This window comes from Chiloscyllium plagiosum, chromosome 6 (assembly GCF_004010195.1).
Source record: "Chiloscyllium plagiosum isolate BGI_BamShark_2017 chromosome 6, ASM401019v2, whole genome shotgun sequence".
NCBI classification, from domain to species: domain Eukaryota; kingdom Metazoa; phylum Chordata; class Chondrichthyes; order Orectolobiformes; family Hemiscylliidae; genus Chiloscyllium; species Chiloscyllium plagiosum.
The window spans coordinates 92357127-92372351 of NC_057715.1; the positions used below are offsets into that span (position 1 = coordinate 92357127).

Consider the following 15225-nt stretch of genomic DNA (forward strand, 5'->3'; position numbering starts at 1 on the left):
AGGATGTGGAAGCTTTGGACAGGGTGCAGAGGAGATTTACTAGGATGTTGCCTGGTATGGAGGGAAGGTCTTACGAGGAAAGGCTGAGGGACTGTTTTCGTTAGAGAGAAGGTTGAGAGGTCACTTAATAGAGACATATAAGATAATCAGAGGGTTAGATAGGGTGGACAGGGAGAGCCTTTTTCCAGGTATGGTGACGGCGAGCACGAGGGGGCATAGCTTTAAATTGAGGGGTGATAGACATAGGACAGATGTCAGAGGTAGTTTTTTTACTCAGAGAGTAGCAAAGGTATGGAATGCTTTGCCTGCAACTTTAAGTACATTTAAGTCATCATTGGACAAGCATATAGATGTACATGGAATAGTGTAGGTTAGATGGGCTTCAGATTGGTATGACAGGTTGGCGCAACATCGAGGGCCGAAGGGCCTGTACTGCGCTGTAACGTTCTATGTTCTATGTTCTAATAAAGAGGAGTTAATTTTTAATAAAATGGGAAGTAAAAAAATAACGACTGTTCATTTAAAGGTTTGTTTGCACTTCCCGTTGTTACTATTGGGTTCATGGGTTTTATTCAATATGTAGAGGATCAATGGGTCTGGAAGTGCCACAGTAAGGCATGAGGGAGCATGGATGGTGACTGAATGACACATCTGTGGTGTGTAAACCATCAATCCCTTAAAGGCCCACCTGACTCCATGAAAATCACAGAAGGCTCAGACATGCCTATCTCCACAATGAAGCCAAACATGAGGCATGCAGCGTGTAAGTTCATATTTCAAACCAGTCTGCACTCTTAAAAGGCATCCTGTAAATTAGAAAGCCCAAGAATCTTGGAATTGAAACTGACCCACCATTCTTAAAGGGCTCCCATCCCAACACAGCGAAAATTCAGAACCAGGCCTTTGGGCTCAAACCCCAAATGTAGTGCAAATTGAGGGACTGCTACATAATTGCCATGTTTCAAATGTAGAATCTACAAGTTGTCAAAGCATGAGCTGAAGATCTCAATGACTTGATTACAAAATTGCCTGCACAACCAATGCCTCCAAAATTTTAGCTTCAGTTCTTACACTTCACAAAAGGCTAGTAGTCAAACACCTACAGACGAATCAATTAGAGATTTTTAAATTAAAAGTAATTATGTTGTACATTGACACTGTAATATCTTTTGGAATGGAAAAAAAAATCATCCTGAAAATCTGAAATTAAAACCATTGCAGAAATAGGCATCATCCGAAAAGTAGAAAAACAGGTTAACATTTTGAGGTAAACTTTTCGATCAGGGTTGCGTAATCATTTACGAATGATTCAAGACAAGTAGCTAATTATGCAGAAGGTTTCAAGACCATGGACCTGAAATGTTAATTCCATTTCCCTCATCAGATGTTACCAGACCTCGGGCATATTTCCAGCATTTTCTGCTTTATTTTAATTTCAGATATCCAGCATCCAGTGTATTTTATAGCTTGTGTAGCTAAATATATGTGAACTGCGAGTGGGTAATTGCAATATTTTGCTGTTTAGTGGCTGTGTGTGCCATTCACAATGCTAAATCATGCTGTCACTGATATCAAGATCACAGCAGTTAAGGAGATCCATCAAAAATCTTGGCTTGGAAGCATTGATGACAGGTTTATTGGAAAATGGATAGATGATTTTTTGCTAATGGTAAGATATAAAATTTTCTTTCTTCGTGTCAAAATATTTTACCTGGTGTAAAGTTGCGATTTTCTGATTAATCATAAAATGGATGGCTAGCAAGGTATATATTTAGATAAAGCTTGCAAAGTTTTCAAGAAAAGAAAGTAGGTTCTCATCCTGTCATTTAATGTTATATATTTTTCTTTTTGTAGTTGAGATGCAGATTAAAGGAATACTAAAGTTATACCACAAAAAGATATTGACCCAGAGACAGTGAAGGAATGGTGGTATATTTCCAAGTCAGGATAGTGAGTGGCTTGGAAGGTGAAATAACTTCACAGAGGCCAGTATCCCATCACCAAGTCAGCCTTTACATACACATGGAGCATCCTTGACACTGATCCAACTCCCTCAGAGTCAGCTCTCAGAGCAAACAGGAGGTCTGATACCCCTGTTCTGATGTGTCAGTTTGAGCTCGCTGATTGGATCGGATTAACGCCCCCAGACAGGGAACTCATATTCTATGAGGTCCACCTGGCTGGTCGCTTTACAGAGGGGAATTGGCAAGCACTGGTATTCCCATGTACCTGCTGTCCTTCTTCTAGATGGAAGTGGTTGTGGGCTTACAAAGGGGAAGTCATGTTTGACAAGTCCACTGGAAATCTTTGACGTTGTAACTTGTGGAGTTGATCAGGGAGCCAGTCGAATTTGGTTTATTTGAACTTTCAGAAGACTTTCAACAAAGTCCCACAAAAGAGGTAAATTAGTAAAATTAAAGCACATGAGTTTGGGAATAGTGTACTGAGATGGATAGCAAACAGGAAACAACGACTAGGAATAAATGTGTCTTTTTCTGAATGGCAGGCAGTGACGAGTGGAGTACCACATGGATCAATATAAGGAACCAGCTATTTACAAGATTTGCTAATGATGTAGATTAGAGAATTAAATGTAATATAGGTAAACGATCCTTTATCTGAAATGCTCGGGACCAGCTGTTTTTTGGAATTCGGAATTTTTTGGTTTTCAGAATAACTAACAGCTTAATGGTGAAATTTTTAAAAATCTTACCAGAGGAGCAGACTTCTAAGTAATTACAGGCTGTCGGTGCTTGGCCACGCCCCCCCGTGCATCGCATCTGAGTGACACGCATCTAGTGGGTGTCGACTTGGGTTAACTGTTTGCACGCCAAACAACCTTGTTAATGAGAGAAAAAACTTCACAAAAAAACTTTTGGAATTTGGAGCTTTTCGGTTTTTGGATGTTCGGATAAAGGATAGTCTGCCTGTACCTTAAAATTTGCAGGTAACACAAAGCTGGGTGGGACAGTGAGCTGTGAGGGGGATGGTGCAGAGATGTTGCAGTGTAATTTTCATAGGGGAGTGAATGGACAAATGCATGGTAGATGCAGTTTAGTGTGGATGAAGGTGAAGTTATCCACTTTGGTAACTATAATAGGAAGGCACAATATTATTTGAATGGCTGTAAATTAAAGGAGGGGATTGTTCACTGAGACCTGAGTGTTCTCATGCACCAGTCACTGAAAGTAAGTACAGAGATGCAGCAGGCAGTAAAGAAAGCAAAAATGTATGTTAGCCTAAATAACAAGGGACTTGAGTACAGTAACAAAGACGTCTTGCTTCAGTTATACAGCTCAATGGTGAGGCCATACCTGGAATATTGTGTGCAGTATTGATCTCCTTTTCTGAGGAAGACTGTTCCTGCTATAGAAGGAGTCCAGTGAAGGTTTGCCAAGTTGATTCCTGGGATGGCGGGACTGTTATATGAGGAGAGTTTGAGTCAGTTAGATTGTATTCACTGAAGTTTAGAAGAATGAAGCGGGATCTCATAGAAACCAATAAAATTCTAACAGGACAAGACAGTTTAGATGCAGGAAGGATGTGCCCGATAGTGAGGGAGTCCAGAACTAGGGGTCGTAGTTTAAGAATAAGGGGTATACCTTTTAAGGCTGAAAGAGGGAGAAATTTCCTCACAAAGTCTATGAAATCCACTGCCACAGAAAACGGTTGAGGCCAAAACATCATGTGTTTTCAAGAAGAGGTAGATATTGCTCTTGTGACTAAAAGGACAAAAGGACTCGGGGGAGGGTGGAATTAGAGTACTGAGCTCATATTGAATAGTGGAGCAGGCCCAAGGGGTCAATGGTCTGCCCTGGTCCTATTTTCCATGTTCCTATGTTTGGAATACTTCTTTGGGAATAAACTACAGGCAGTTTTTCTATAATGCCATGGGTGCATTCTTGTGTGACCCCATGCTATATAAAAATCATGCAATAGAAATAGCATTTAAATTGTTGCTGATGCGATTGCGTTATAGCCAATACATGTTTTAAAAGATTGCAGTTTAGAAATAGCATCCCCTATTCGTCAATTGCGCTATAGCAATTCGCGTTAACGAAACACACATTATAGCAGAATGATAGTGTGGTTCACATGTGGAATGAACTTCCTGAGAAAGTGGTGGATGTGGGAACATTTACAACTTTTAAAAGACATTTGGATATGGAGGGATATGGGCCAAGAGCAGGCAGGTGGGAGTAGTTTAGTTTGGGATAATGTTCAGGCCTGGACAGGTTGGACTGAAGGGTCTGTTTCCGCGCTGTATGACCCTATGACTCGGTGACTGTGACCTGTGACCTACAAAAATGTATAAACTGATAGGGAATGCAAAGTTCCCTTAAAAGTTGAATACTAATGCTGTGTTCATTCCAACTACTGAAAACAAATTAGGAAATGCTTTTGAAAAATAGTGAAATATATTGTGAAGTGATTAGGAAATATTTGCATTTAATATATAGATGGTTTATAAATAAATGCAGTATTCTAAAGGGAGAAAATGGAAATGTTAGTCAGGTTTTAGACAGTCAGGCGTTGTGTTAGCAGAGTATGTTTTTACAAATAGATATATTACAGCTCCAGTGTTTTGTCCTTACTGTCAAATGTAACAGTTATCGTTGATTCCTAATGTTATCCTGAATTTGCATTCGTAATTTATTAAATCTAATGGAATTGAAATTTAGGAACTGAACAGGTCAATTTTCAGGTCATACAATGTCCCTCTTAGTTCAAGAAGAATCTTAATGTTTTAGCAAGGCATTCAGTTCAAGGACAACTAGGAATGGGCAACAAATGTTGGCATTGTCAGTGAGCCTGGTATCCCAAACAAAATTAAAGGCCACCAATTTGTGAAAGTGAATTTCGTGCAGAGGAAGACAGTTTCAGGATTATTTTCTATCACTTTGGGTGATATGATGGCCTAATGGTATTATTTCTTTACTGTGAATTCAGAGACTCAGATAATGTTCTGGTGACCTGGGTTTGAATCCTGCCACAACAGAAATTGGCTTTTGAATTCAATTTTTTTAAAATCTGGATTTAAAAGCCTCATACTAACAATGAAACTATTGTCAGGAAAACAACGTCTGGTTCACTAATGCCCCGTGGGGAGGAAAACTGCTGTCCTTACCTGATTTTATCTCGGTGTTTCTCCACATGCATTTCCATGTGGTTGGCTGTTAACTGCCCTCTGGGCAATTAGGGATGGGCAATAAGTGCTGGCCTAGCAAGAGATGCCTCATCCTGTGGATGATTTCTTTTAAAAAATAGGTCAAAGTTATTGACCCAGTATCAAATTAATATTTAATTTGCCCAGTCTGTGCAATTTATGAGGTAATATGCCTGAGTAGTGGCTTTTCTACAAATGTTTCTCGCTTTCTGTAGTACATTAGTGTAGTTATTATAACAAGGGCCATGTGGATCTTATTGACTATGAGATTCCTAATTCAGGTTGTTAACCCTGGGCCAATCAGGGACCCCAGACTGATATATAAACAGGAGATTCAAAAATTGAAGAACTGAGTGTGGAAACCAGAGATAATGAAGAAAAGGGAAAAAGTATGAATTTGTTGAGTGAGCAAAAACCAAAAGATGATACAAAAAAACAAATAGATGGAGCTGCGATGTCCCAACCAGTTAGTAAATTTGTGAAGCGCAGCAACCAAGAGACTATTACATCCGCAAAAGAGCGATACCTTGCAAGGCAGATGAACAGAGCTTTAACAAAGTCATATATTGAACCAGAAGAAACTGACTAATTTTATTAGGACTGCTAACTACAAAAAATCAGATTTTAAATATATAAAATAACCTTTTGAATGTTTTTGTGAAGTCTTGTATGAAACCATGGCAACTATTAAAAATGATTTTCACTTAATAAAAAAAAAACAGGAGATTCAGAGAGTCTCCTCAATCTAGGGACTGGTTTTGCACTGGCTGGTTAGAGCCCACGTACCATGTACCATGTACCATGTACCATGTACCATGTACCATGTACCATGTACCAATAAACGAATGGTGACTTTGTGATGGGATGCCAGCCTCTGTGCACTTATTTCAGTTAGGATCTAAAATATATTACAATGTCATATTGGATGATAATGAACTTCTTAGACTTAATATAAAAGATGATTTCATAGCCTGACAGGATTGTAATTTTTATTTGTAGGTGTTGGGAGGAATACCATGGCAAGCCTATTTTCAAAGAGTGCTGGCATCCTCCTCTATTAAAAATGCTCAAAAATTATCAATCGCAGGAGCATTTGGTGGTTGTATAATGGGCATCCCTTCAGTCCTGATTGGCTCCGTTGCAGCGTCTACAGGTACAGTACTGCATCCCCATGTACAATGTCTGGTAAACTGATAAACTGGTAGCCATCAACAATAGGCAGTTTGTGTATTATTACACAGCATTATTGTGTGTATGTGTCTGTGTCTATGCCTCGCCTAGATATTCACCAAGCCAGGATGACTTAGAAGCCTTTTCAAAATGGCAGGCATGACCTGATTCTGGGGTTCCTGTCCCCATTTCTGTTCCCATCAGTTCTTGCTTACAGATAACAAGGATATTGAACAGTGAGTCTGCATGCAACACAAGGTGGGCCTACCATTACATTTATTAAAATCATGTACATGTTGTGATCAATTGGCGTTCTTGTCCCACTTATGCATTCAAAATGTAAGAAAACAGTTTTATAATATATTACATACTTGGGAAGATTTATTTTTCTCTGGAGTGACTTTTCTTAGACTACAATTTTTTTCAGAAAAGGGAATACAATTGACCTAAGATGGCTGCATGGTCACGTTACCAGGTCAAGATGTTGAGAGATAGGCAAGGGTAGTCTGAACTGAAACTAATATTTTATCAAAGAATACTGAAACTCAGTTGGGCTCAAGAAACTCATGTTTCCTATTTTTGATTGATGCCTTTCTGGAAATTACCTGCTTGACAAAAAACAATAATGCCAGACATTGGGTGAACTTTATTTGAGGAAATCAGTTTTTGGGCAGATGAGGAAGAACTTGAATATCTAACATTTTAGATTACAGTGGTGCTGGAAAAGCACAGCAGTTCAGGCAGCATCCGAGGAGTAGGAAAATCAACGTTTCGGGCAAACACCCTTCATCAGGAAAGAGGCAGAGTGCCTGCAGGATGGAGAGATAAATGAGAGGTGGGTGGTGGTGGGGAGAAAGTAGCATAGAGTACAATAGGTGAATGGGGGTAGGGATAGAGGTGATAGGTCAGGGAGGCGTTCTCCCTCCAGGCGTCTGGTGGTGAGGGAGCGGCAGTGAAGGAGGCCCAGGGCCTCCATGTCCTCGGCTGAGTGGGAGGGGGAGTTGAAATGTTGGGCCACAGGGTGGTGGGGTTGATTAGTGCGGGTGTCCCGGAGATGTTCCCTAAAGCACTCTGCTAGAAGGTGTCCGGTCTCCCCACTGTAGAGGAGACTGCATCGGGAGTAACAGATACAATAAATGATATTGGTGGATGTGCAAGTTGCTGAAATTTTGAAGCTGGATGTGGATGCTCTTATCCCTTTCCCCATTACAACTAAACACTGGGGTTCTCTGCCTGCTTCTAAAATTGCATGTGCGACAACTTATTTTATTGAATTTGCATTTGTCAAGGGTGTGTTTTTGGGATGTTACCGTATTGAAACAGTGAGTTAGTAGTTGTTAATATATTTATTATTTTGTTCAGCATTTGAATAGAGCTACAATTAAGCCAATTCTTCTGGTTTTATTTTGTCTGTATTTTAACTGTAGTGTAAAAACTGAGTTTTGTTTAAGCTTGATTAGTTTGTCCAATCAAATTACATCTGGGATGCAATGCCTTAAACTTACCTTTAATATCAGAAAAAGTTAGGATCGAGACTACCTTCTCTTTATGTTTTCAGGGGGTTTGTTTTGGTCCATAACAACTTCTAAGAACCTTTTACTCAACTGCATTTTGTTTTGTACTGGTACCATCCCCTTTGTATTTGTGATGTGTGTGTGTGTGTGTTTGGTGGTTGGTATGCTTGGAGTTAGGAAATAATAAAATTCCTTGTCATTTTGCTGAAGGAAATCTTGGAATAGGCTCCTTAAATTTGACTAGTGCTACATTTTAATTGAAGTGTGATATAGTTGTGTGCTGAAAACGATTATAAATATTTGTGGCAACCAACCCAGTGGTTAAAACAAGGAGATCTGATACACCTCACCCCCGCCACCCCCATCACATGCTGGTAACAAAGCATTTCTATATCTGCATGTGTCTGTGTCTATGTCTGTTTCTAAGTATCTGTGTCTTTATATATTGTATGTGCCCATGGAGCAAAATAATTTGTAGCTGGTGACAGTTTCCACACCAGAAATCATATATAAAAGAAAACTCAACATCTATTTATAATTATAAATTAATTGATAGTCCTTTGATTTTTAATGTTAATATCTGATACAGGTTCTATTTTATTCTCAGACTGGAATCAGACTTCTTATGGCTCCCAGTCACCTTATGAGAAAAATGAAGCTGCCATGATTCTACCAATAGTTCTTCGATATTTGTGTCCTCCCTATATCTCCATATTTGGAATCGGTGCCATTGCAGCTGCAGTCATGTCCTCAACTGACTCCTCTCTTCTGTCATCCAGTTCTATGTTCACACATAATATCTACCGAAAGATTCTTAGGCCAAAGGTAACTTTACTGCTTTTGTATATATGAGTGCAATAGCCATGAATGAGATCAAAGTCAATAAACAAAAATCTACCACATTATAAAAGACCCAAATGAAAGAATCAGCCAGTTTTGAGAAAATTTGTAGCTCAGGTTGAGGTTCTGGATGTAGGTTTGCTCACTGAGCTGGAAGGTTCATGTTCAGACGTTTCACCACAATACTAGGTAATATCTTCAGTGAGCCTCCAGAGGAAGCATTGCTGATGATTCCTGCTTTCTATTTATATGTTTGGGTTTCTTTGGGTTGGTGATGTCATTTCCTGTGGTGATGTCATTTTCTATGGTGATGTCATGCCCTGTTCTTTTTCTCAGGGGGTGGTAATTCAGGTCCAAGTCAATGTGTTTATTGATAGAGTTCCAGATGGAATGCCATGCATTCATAGAAACATGGCATTCCAACCGGAACTCTATCAACAAACACATTGACTTGGACCTGATTTACCACCCCCTAAGAAAAAGAACAGGAAATGACATCACCAATCCAAAGAAACCCAAACATATAAATAGAAAGCAGGAATCATCAGCAATGCTTTGTCTGGAGACTCACTGAAGATGTTACCTGGCATGGTGACGAAACATCTGAACATGAACCTTCCAGCTCAGCAAGCAAACCTACATCCAGAAAGAATCAGCCCTTAGATGTACCTTAGCATAGGAATCACTTTGAAATTTGTGTGATTCCCTGGGTTAGGTTCTGATCTGTATGTCTTGAATGAAGTGCAGAGATCACAGAGTTTACTCAGCTCTTGTTCTCATAAGTTAAACAGAGGGAAAGTGGCAAAAGATCTGTTTTCAGTGGAAATCAGCTTCGTTTCTCTTCCAATCTGCTAACTCACGTTTGGCTGTGCAAGTAAAAATTTATAATCTATAATTCCATGCTGTTATGCTGTATTTAATGTATGGCTATATTGCCCTTTTTTTACCAACCTGCCTTCTTCACAATTGCTACACTTTTTGCAACTGGTTTAAGGATATTTTCTCCAAGCTTCCAATTTTCCAGATAATGCTGACTACTGCAATGTCATTGCATCACAGTTTTCCCACATGTCTTTCCCTGGTCACACCAAGGGACTCTCTAGGAGCACAGGAATGAAAGGAGCTTGTACAGATGATGAAGCTGTCCCTCAGGGCTGCAATGCATCCCACTGCCCTGCTCAGTTGACTGCATATAAGCCCTTGTGCAGATAATAACTGCAGTAATATCTGTGGTGCCTGCAATCACAGCACCACTTCCTAATCTAGCACAATGTGATATGTGATCATGTTCACTCCTGAAAGCAGCACAAAATACATCCAGGGGTAATCCTGAACAGAATGAAATTGTTCTTTATTTGACTAATTGTCCTGCTTCTTTTAGGGGGACACTTTTTCTCCCATACTTTGAGACAATCCCCTGGAGACTAAGCTTGGGAGTCCCTCCTTTTACCTTTATTTGTGAGCATGAACACTATGGTCATTGGCCATCAGGGGCAGTTTGAGTGATTGGAGCAGATTGCAAGTTAACCATTCAGTAATCAGAGAGCTTTGCTTGCCTTAAATCCCAATTCCACAATTACTCTTATAGTCACCAGAATGCCCCATCCACTAACCACTAAAGTCACCAGCTCTCTCACATCCCCTTCCTGCTCTCTGATTGCCAGTACCTATCTGACCCCACAACCATAAGAGCTGGTCATCAGTTATAGTGTGGAGAATAGAAGGCTCAAAAGATCTAAAAAGATTCTCCAATCATTTGGGGGAACCTAACTGTCTGGATCCCCAGCTCCAAGGGGACATCTCATTCTAAAACACCCCTCTGAAGGGCAGAATTCCCAAGTTTGAGAGCTGCTGGCCAGTCAGAGATCAGCAGTTCTTCATTATTGCCACCATGACCAGCAGTAGTGGCTACTGCAGGCAATGCATTTAGGTAACAACAAGAAACAGTGTGAATACCTGGCTGTCATTAGCAAGGTGCTATACACGAAATAATTCAACTAGGTAGTCAAAATTCAGCATCTTTCAAATTGTTTTGCCAGATTTTTTGCAGGAAAGGAACATGGAAACTGTTGTAGGCCATTCAGCCCCTAGAGTTTCTGCTGCTTTTCTCTGAAATTCCATCCATTTGCCAAAAGCTTCATCATTTAATGTTAATGTTTGGTCAAGTGAACAGTGACCCATAAACAAAAAATGAGAGAGTTTAAAAAAATCAATGTCCTGCAAGTGGTCTCTGAGACTGTTTGCAGGACAATCAAATTCCTCCTTAGATAATAATAATCTCTGCATATCTTTTATGAAACATTTCCAATGTTTCTGACATTGCAATGCTGGATCATTTCCGAATTAATTGTCACTTTGGCAATTAATGTCATTCAGGTAGTGCTGGTTTTAAATTGATGCAATCTGGAGCACAATTCATGTGCTCTGCTCATATTAGGATATGATATACTGTTAACAACTGTTTTGGAGTTTAACTTTTTCACAATAAGAATTGAACACAAGATGAGTTCATCTAATGTTAATGCTTTGTGAAATAGATTGCATTTTGTTGGTTTGAGTATCTACTGTGTTCAATTTTAACCTTATTTCACCATAAGTTTATTTTTCATTGCTTTACTGCATTTGATTGGAACAATACCACAAAATAGAGTTTTGTTACATAGGCCAATTCCAAATGATATTTTTGCAAAAAGTCCCTGGTTGAACACTTCTTGGACTTCAAATCTACTTTGCCAGCCTTTATGTTTACCAATCAAAATTTGCTATCAAGATGACCTTAATGTATTCTCCAATGGTTCGAAAGTTCCATGCCTAATATGTTAGTGTTTAGAATGACCCTGTTATTTGCAGAATATGGCTTTGCACATTTCAACCCTCTTTCTGTTTCTATTTTCAGGCATCAGCGAAAGAAATTCTGTATGCAATGAAGACCACAGTCTTTTTAGTGACAGTACTTGCCACTGTCCTTGCTCTTTTTACCAACACTATCTATGGTCTTTATGCATTAAGTGCTGACCTCGTGTATGTCATCCTTTTTCCACAGCTTGTTTGTGTTCTGTACATTTCGTGTGTGAATAGATTGGGATTTGTCACTGGAGTCCTGACAGCAGCATTGCTTAGAATTGCTGGAGGTGAACCTCTTTTTCATTTCCCAGCTATTATACATTATCCTGGAGGTTATTTCCAGGATAGTGACTATATCCAGATTTTCCCATATAAAACCTTTGCAATGCTGTCCTCTTTGATAGTGACTGTAACCTTGTCATATATCAGCAAACTCAAATGGCCAGAGGGCTATGTAACTGTATTTAACTTGACAGAAATATCACGTGAGATGAGAACCACTTCTTAATCACATTGACTAAGTGGAATCATAACATTGGAAACGATATACAACCCAGACATGTTGGTAGGAAGAAGGTGGGATTTAGTTTTCTCACCTAGAGATATCACTGATGTTCCTTCAGTTCCTTCAGTATAAGATTGCTTCTGGATGAAAAAAGTGATAAGTAACAAAATCAAATTGTTGCAACCTTTCCAATGACACTGCACAAGTTTTGAACAATTTATTTAGTAAAGCTTTCAGTCTCCAATAAAAAGCCATTTAGGCTTTTCATACATTGTCTCAAGTCCTCAAATAATTTCTCTAAACTTTACTGTTTGGAGTGATTAGGATTGAACATTTGCAAGTTGTCTTGCAGCCATCTTTGCAGTCATTTTTGCTCATGAAGTTGAGGATGTAGTATAGCCAGGGTGGACATGTGTATGACTGTGTGGAAAAGGCTCATTCTGCAAATGTCTGTATGGCCCTAAAAGATTTCCTGTTTGAGGGAGAGCTGAAAGTATCAAATCAGTTTTAAGGTAGGTATTTATTTTACATGTCTTCACAATGGGACATCTGTGAAGAGAGAAATCAGGAATTGTGATAGCTGTGGAATTCCAGAAAAGTTGCTTCTACATTGTCAGCATTTTGTGTTTTGCACTTTGAGGTGCAAGAAAACTGCAAGAAAAACTCAGGGTGTCTGATGGCACTGAAGGAAGTGTCCAAAGAAAGGCCATGTTGGACTCAAAACATTAACTCCGTGTTTCTCAATCCGCAGATGCTGCCAGACCCGCTGAGTTTCTGCAGCATTTTCGGATTTCGTTTCAGATCTAAAGTGTTGACAGAAATTTGTTTTTTGTTTCCTTGTTCTCTCTGTTTATTGGTGACATGGGTAAAATTGCAGAGTTTCTCATTAAGTCGAAATCTTTGCACTTAATCCTCATGCTAGAGACCCAATTGGATCATAGCACAGACCCATCCCATGAATCCATGCTTTTTCACTGATTACACTCGATATGCAGATAAATTGCTTCCAGATGAAACATTGCATATTTGTCATTCTTTTCTTCACATAATTATACCAGTCTTCCCTTTCTTGATCCATTTATGAGCATCTTATGTTGGCAACTGGTTTTCTTCCTGTAACTCTACCTGTCCCAACATGACAGCATTAAACCATGTACTCAGCCAGTGCTGTTCCTGTCTGAGGAAATCATGCCTCCATAGTTGTTGGACTGATATGGGGAGGGATTACTGCTACAAATCACAACCTATTGTATGGAAATGGAGATCTGAAGTGAGGATAAATTACCTGTTTGAATCGCTAACTGGTTCCTGCACGTTTTTTGATCTGTGCCCAAAGGTTACAACTTAATGATTTTTCTCTGGGTAGAGAAAGTGGTGCATGTGGACCTGCACATACAATAGGAAGAATCCTATCACTTTGTGAATGATACAGTATTGGGAGTAACCTGGACCCTCCCTCTTTATTCTCCTGCTCCTATACCAAGTCATGGTCCAAACGTTGAAATTGGGAACAAAAACAGAAATTACTGGAAAAGCTGAATAGATCTGCCAGCACCGGTGGAGAGAAATCAGAGTTAACATTTCAGGTCGAGTGACTCTTATCAGAACCGTCAAATGTGATGCTGCCAGATCTGCTGAGCTTTTCCCACAATTTCTGTTTTTGCTTCTGATTTCTAGCACCTGCTGTTCTTTCAGTTTTTATTTAGCTGAAATTGGGATTGTTTAACTGAAAACTGGAAAGTTGATGCAATCTAAAATTAAATCTAAGGTATGTTGCATGTAGCACAGGAGCAATTCAGGTCCTGAGCAACTACCTCACTTACACAGGTACATTTTGACCCACTCTTGACCAGCATCGGGAAATCTGTCCTACAACTTTTAAAACACTGTTTTCAATTTTAGAACATGAGAATATTAGAAGTGCTGTTTTTCATTCATCTGTTATGTCACCAAATTTCATGCAGCCATGTTTATATTTTGAAGTTACCAGCAGGCATAAAAATAACTTTTTCAGAAATACAGATTTGTAGTCATACTTTTATGGTGAATCTTATTCAATTACAAAAAGAAAATAGACTTCATTAGACTCCTGATCCATTCATTTGCAGTGATATGGCTTTGAGTTATAAAACCAAAAATAGTTAATACACTTTTGATGTGAAAGAGGATTTAAATGATTGGATAAACTTAGTTGGACAGATAGTAATTTCTCAACTGTGTTACAGGCAATGTGTGGAATTTTTATAAGATTGGAGAGGAGCCTCAGAAGCAAACCTATGGGGAGAACTGTTGCTTTAGAAAATATTCATTGGAACAGTCAACATGTCTAAGATAATGGATAATGACCTTATAGAAAGCTGTTAAAAATTTAATGATGAACTGTCTTTGAGGGAAGGAGAGATGTAAGCATTACTAACAGAACAACTTACAGACATCTGTATATGTAAGTTTATTAACAGAATAACTTACAGAAATCTGTAGAGATGTTGAAATCCTACTATAATCTTACACAAGTTAATTTGAAAATAATAAATTGTGAATAACTAACATGTCAATGTGTTTCTATCTTTCTAGAATGTGCATACTTTATATCATTTAAATTTAAGTTTTCTGCAGAATAGTTTCCAATTTTTTAAAAAATTCACTCATAGGATGTGAGTGTCACTGGCAGGGCGAGCATTTATTAGCCATCATGTGAGTGAAAACAACTTCAATTAAGTTTAATGTGATAGTACATACTGAATAGTCATTCTGATTCATTTACATTACTCTTGTTAAAATGATAGTCTTCTTTACTGCGTATTCCAAGATTAGAAAGTTGGTAATGCTTGACTGTTAATGTACTGTTCAAATTTCCTCTGTTGGATTACCAGCATAATACATATACTGTGTTTAAAATTTTTCTTCTGCTCAGAAAATATAGAAAAATCATGCAGTAGAATTGATTTTAGGGGTGTGTGTAATCATGACGACATCAGGAAAATATGGGGTGGAGTAAAACTGAAAATGGTTATTGATAGAGTGGCTATTCCTTTATGGTACAACATCAAATAATGACTCAGAGCACATGACTAGATAGTGATCAGTGAGTATTGGAGAAAGGGAAGAAAGAGATCAGGAGAGTGCAAGAGTTTAGTTTAAAAAGAGTACCTTGAATTAGTTAGGTAGTCAACAAAGGAGCTGAA

At 38.8% G+C, this 15225-nt stretch overlaps 1 protein-coding gene across 1 annotated transcript in view; it reads left to right on the forward strand.

Moving 5' to 3' along the window:
• Positions 1-14541, forward strand: part of LOC122551163 (high-affinity choline transporter 1-like) — a 36505-nt gene extending 21964 nt beyond the window's left edge. Inside the window, exons 6-10 of the mRNA XM_043692789.1 lie at positions 1526-1669; positions 6167-6320; positions 8459-8676; positions 11588-11712; positions 14266-14541. Coding sequence (XP_043548724.1) covers positions 1526-1669; positions 6167-6320; positions 8459-8676; positions 11588-11712; positions 14266-14287 — 663 coding nt within the window. The 3' untranslated portion in view covers positions 14288-14541. The remainder of the gene's footprint in view (positions 1-1525; positions 1670-6166; positions 6321-8458; positions 8677-11587; positions 11713-14265) is intronic.
• Positions 14542-15225: the final 684 nt, after the last annotated feature.